The sequence below is a fragment of the Macaca thibetana genome, chromosome X, assembly GCF_024542745.1.
Source record: "Macaca thibetana thibetana isolate TM-01 chromosome X, ASM2454274v1, whole genome shotgun sequence".
Lineage (NCBI taxonomy): Eukaryota > Metazoa > Chordata > Mammalia > Primates > Cercopithecidae > Macaca > Macaca thibetana.
This window is the reverse complement of record NC_065598.1, coordinates 24,016,628-24,021,196: the sequence shown is the minus strand read 5'-3', so window position 1 is coordinate 24,021,196 and position 4,569 is coordinate 24,016,628. Positions and strand designations below refer to the sequence as shown.

Here is a 4,569-nt window from a genome sequence, read left to right as displayed (position 1 = left end):
AGAAACCCTCAAACAGATTGATTGGGTAGTGCTTCCCTGGGGGCGGGTTTCTGGGCAGGTGCCCAGACGCGCCCAGGAGCTGACCCCGGCCCTCCCGCTCACTTCCGTTCCAGCCCGCAGAGACGTGAAGCCCGGCCACGACGACGACCCCTCAGGTACTGATGTTTTCAGAAACCCTCAAACAGATTGATTGGGTAGTGCTTCCCTGGGGGTGGGTTTCTGGGCAAGTGCCCAGACAGTGCCCAGGAGCTGACCCCGGCCCTCCCTCTCCCGTTCCAGCCCGCAGAGACGCGAAGCCAGTGCCAGGTTGACGACCCCTCAGGTACCGATGTTTTCAGAAACCCTCAAACAGATTGGGTAGCCCTTCCCTGGGGGTGGGTTTCTGGGCAGATGCCCATGTTGAACTCAGTGTGGACTTGTGGCGTCTTGCGGGCCTGTACATTAATATGACAGCCGTGACATCCACCCCACTTCACCAACGCACATGCGTTTTCTCTCCCGTTAGGGGCCCTGTTTTCTGTTACAATGGATCGAGATTTAGAACAGGCTCTGAATGGCGCAGAGAATATCATTGAAATTGCCCAACAGAGACCTCCTAGAAGGAGATACTCACCTAGGGCGGGAAAATCTCTGCAGGAAAAACTTTATGACATTTATATAGAAGAATGTGGAAAAGAGCCTAAGGATCCTCAGGAATTGAGAAGCAATGTAAACTTGTTAGAAAAGCTTGTTAGGAGAGAGTCCTTGCCATGTTTACTGGTCAATCTTTACCCAGGCAATCAGGGGTATTCTGTGATGCTCCAGAGAAAAGATGGGTCCTTTGCAGAGACCATTCCGCTACCTTATGATGAAAGGACATTGCTCGACTACTTGGATGCAGAAGAATTACCCCCTGCTTTGGCTGATGTCCTTGATAAAGCTTCGGTTAACATTTTTCATAGTGGGTGTGTCATAGTAGAAGTTCGTGACTACAGGCAGTCCAGTAATATGCAACCTCCTGGTTACCAAAGCAGGCATATTCTCCTACATTCAGCGATGCCGACTTTAGCCCATGAGGTGAATACAATGACAAGAGATGTCCAGAAATGGAGCCAGGAAGACAAATTTCCACTTGAGAGTCAACTGATCTTAGAGACAGCTGAACCACTGTATCTTGATCCTTCTGTAGCAGTCGCCTGTTCTGCAAACAGGCTGCTGTATAACAAGCAAAAGATGAATACCGACCCGATGAAACGGTGCCTCCAGAGGTATTCGTGGCCCTCTGTAAGGTCACAGCAGGAGCGGTCTGACTATCCACCTCCTCCTGAGATGAGAGTGTCGACTTCTGGCCAAAAAGAAGAAAGAAAAGCAGGTCAGCCTTATGAGCTGGACATTGCTAAAGCAGGACGTTGTGTAGACATGTGGAAACGCAGATCCTGGGATTTGGCCGTGCCTTCGGAAGTGGATGTGGAGAAACTTGCTAAAGGGTGTCAGCCCGTCACAGCTGCTGACCCACAGCTCCCAGTCTGGCCAGCCCAGGAGGTAGAAGACCCTTTCGGATTTGGATGGGAAGCTGGCTCTCAGGCCTGGGACACCAAGCCAAACATCATGCAGTCGTTTAATGATCCGTTTTTCAGTGGTGAAATAGGGCCCCGTAAAAAAGCCAGGCAGAAGAGCCAGAAGTCTCCCTGGCAGCCCTTCCCAGATGACCATGCAGCTGGTCTCAGGCCTGGGTCAGAGACTGATGCTGGGAGGGCAGTGAGTCAGGCCCAGGAATCGGTGCAGAGCAGAGTCAAAGGTCCAGGCAAGATGCCACACAGCTCCAGTGGCCCAGCCAGTGTCAGTCAGCTCTCTTCATGGAAAACACCAGAACAGCCTAAGCCTGTGTGGGTCCAGTCTTCAGTATTGGGGAGGAGAGAGAAACATCCACCTCCCCGAAACCAACTTCCCTCAAGCTCAGGAAAGAATTCCTCAGGTACCAGTTTTCCCCCACAACAGGCAGGCAGCTCTCTTAAGCGTCCTTTTCCTGTGGCAGCTGCTGCTGCTGCTGCTACTGCTACTCCTACTCCTCCTCCTGCTCCTCCTCCTGTTCCTCCTCCTGTTCCTCCTCCTCCTCCTCCTCCTCCTCTTCCTCCTCCTCCTCCTCCTCCTGCTGCTGCGGCAGCAGCGGCAGCAACACCAAGTCATTCTCAGAAGCCCTCTGTGCGTCTCATTCAAGCTAGCAGGCCCCGTCCAGCTGCCCGGCCCCCAACCAGATTCGTAAAAATAGCCCCAGCCATTCAAGTCAGGACAGGCTCCACTGGCCTAAAGGCCATCAACGTGGAGGGCCCAGTCCGGGCAGCCCAGGCTTTGGGTAGCAGTTTCAAGCTTGTGCAGGCCTCTGGCTTGGGTGGCCCGGCTCCTGCAGGAATCAGTGGCAGTGGCCTTCAGTCCTCAGGAGGTCCACTACCAGATGCAAAGCCCAGTGCAGCACAGGCATCTTCTCAAGCACCCCTTCAATTTTTCCTAAATACTCCTGAAGGTCTCAGGCCCCTGACACTCCTCCAGGTTCCACAGGGATCCATGGTTCTGACCGGCCCACAGCAGCAGTTCCATCAGCTGGTTTCCCTGCAGCAGCTCCAGCAGCCCACAGCTGCTCACCGTCCTCAGCCAGGGCCACAGGGTCCCGCACTACGTTTGAGCACTCAAGGGCAGGCCTTCCCTGCTCAGCAGCTTCTTATGGTGAACCCCACTGGAGCAGGTAGTGGTCTGCAGCCCCAGCCCCAGGCAGCTGTGTTGGGTCTACTTGGCTCTGCCCAGGTTCCTCAGCAGGGTATCCAGCTCCCCTCTGTCTTGAGGCAGCAGCAGCAGTTGCTGCTGCTGCAGCCACAGCCACTGCGGCCACAGCCACAGCCGCTGCAGCCACATCCACAGCCACAGCGACAGCCGATCCAGCTCCAGACGCAGCAGTTGAGAGTCCTGCAGCAGCCAGTGTTTTTGGCAACAGGCGCTGTTCAGATAGTGCAGCCACATCCAGGTGGGCAAGCAGCGAGCCAGTCGGTAGTGCAGACGAAGGGAGGCAAGCCAACCCCACCAGCGCCCTGAGGCTTGTGGTTGTTTGTCTCTCTTTTAAAAGCACAGGAGCACTGACCCAAATGAATTCCCAGTTTTTACTTGAGTTTTGTGTTTTTTTCCCTCATGTTTTGGTATTTTACATTTTAAAATACACATTTTACACAGAAGCACAATCCACTAATTTTTATTTAGAAACAGGGAAGTGATCTCCTAAAGGAGCATTGTTTTGCTTAAGTTACTCCTTTTGTTGTCGTTGCTGTTGATATAATTAGTTTTAATATAGTATTTTAAAGTATCCAAATCCTAACCAAGTTGAGTTTAAACTTCTGAAGTGTATAATTTCTCTAAAGCCAAGATGGCAATACCAACAATGTTAAGTTAATATTTTAACAAGATTTTAATTTTAAGTTAATATTTTAACAAGAAGAGTGCAATTTAAATTTTTTTAAATGGTGGTAAAAACATATAATCTAAAATGGACCACCTTAACTATTTTAAGTGCGCGGTTCAATAGTATTAAGTCCACCCCCACAGTTGTGCCGCAGGTTTCCAGACCATCTTACAACACTGAAACTCATGCCCATTGAATACCAGTTCCCCATTCTCCCTTGCCCAGTCCCTGGCAGCCACTGTTCTGCTTTCTTTCTCTATGAGTTCACCACCCTGGCCACTTCATGGAAGTGGAATCATATGGCATTTGTCCCTTGGTGAGTGGCTTATCTCACTTGGCATAATGTCCTCACGATCTATCCCTGCTGTCTCATGTCACATGAAGGTCATTGCTTTTTAAAAATGGTCTCACTGTACATAATATATGTGAAAGTGACCTATGAACTCTGAGAAACCTCTTTCAGAAGAGCGTAATTGTATTTAGATTAATAGGTTTATGCACAATATATGGAATGGAATTATTACACATTCATTTTGAAAAATAAAATGAAAAGAAAGTACAGTACAGTGATGCTTGTTACACTGCAGTTGAGTACATGGGAGACTTCCAAAGCTATGGAATAGAATTAGTGGCAGATTTGCTTGTGTGACAGTCCCCTGCCCTTTCAAAGGCCCTGTCTGCACCTAGTGCTCCACAGAGCGAGGCTCTCTCACTGGCTTTGAAAAGGCTCTTCCTGGATGTTTTGTGTGCGCTCTCTTTATAAGATCATTTACATTTTTTGTAGTTTGTTTGCAAGAAGTTAATAGTGAAACATTTGAAAATCCATTTTATTGGTTTGCTTTTCAAATATTTGTAGCCTTGTTTCTTAAGTAGAACCCCCGTCTTTGTCTTTGTCTTTTTCTCTTTGTTGATGCGTCATCATCAGTTGTTCAGCCGTTTCTGTTCCCTCATTTTTTCCCTCATTGCAGTGAGACTCAAAGAAACATGAACTTTTGTGCGCTTTTGTTTTCCCTTTCTTTTTCCTTTTTTAACAACTAAGGGGTAATCACAGAACAACCAACCATTGTAAAGTACAGTTGTAAAGTGGCATTTAGTACATTCATGATGTTGTACAACTACCCCTTCTGTTTCCAAAACATTTTCAT

At 48.9% G+C, this 4,569-nt stretch overlaps 1 protein-coding gene across 1 annotated transcript; it reads left to right on the top strand.

Annotated features, from left to right (window-relative positions):
• Positions 1-464: 464 nt before the first annotated feature.
• On the top strand, positions 465-3,063 carry LOC126946708 (putative transcription factor SPT20 homolog-like 2). Its single transcript, XM_050777351.1, has one exon. It carries the CDS (start codon positions 526-528, stop codon positions 3,061-3,063), a length of 2,538 nt encoding a protein of 845 aa, XP_050633308.1. The 5' UTR covers positions 465-525.
• Positions 3,064-4,569: the final 1,506 nt, after the last annotated feature.

Coding starts and splice junctions, on each gene's coding strand:
- LOC126946708 (XM_050777351.1), top strand. CDS start 526: ATGGATCGAGATTTAGAACAGGCTCTGAATGGCGCAGAGAATATCATT.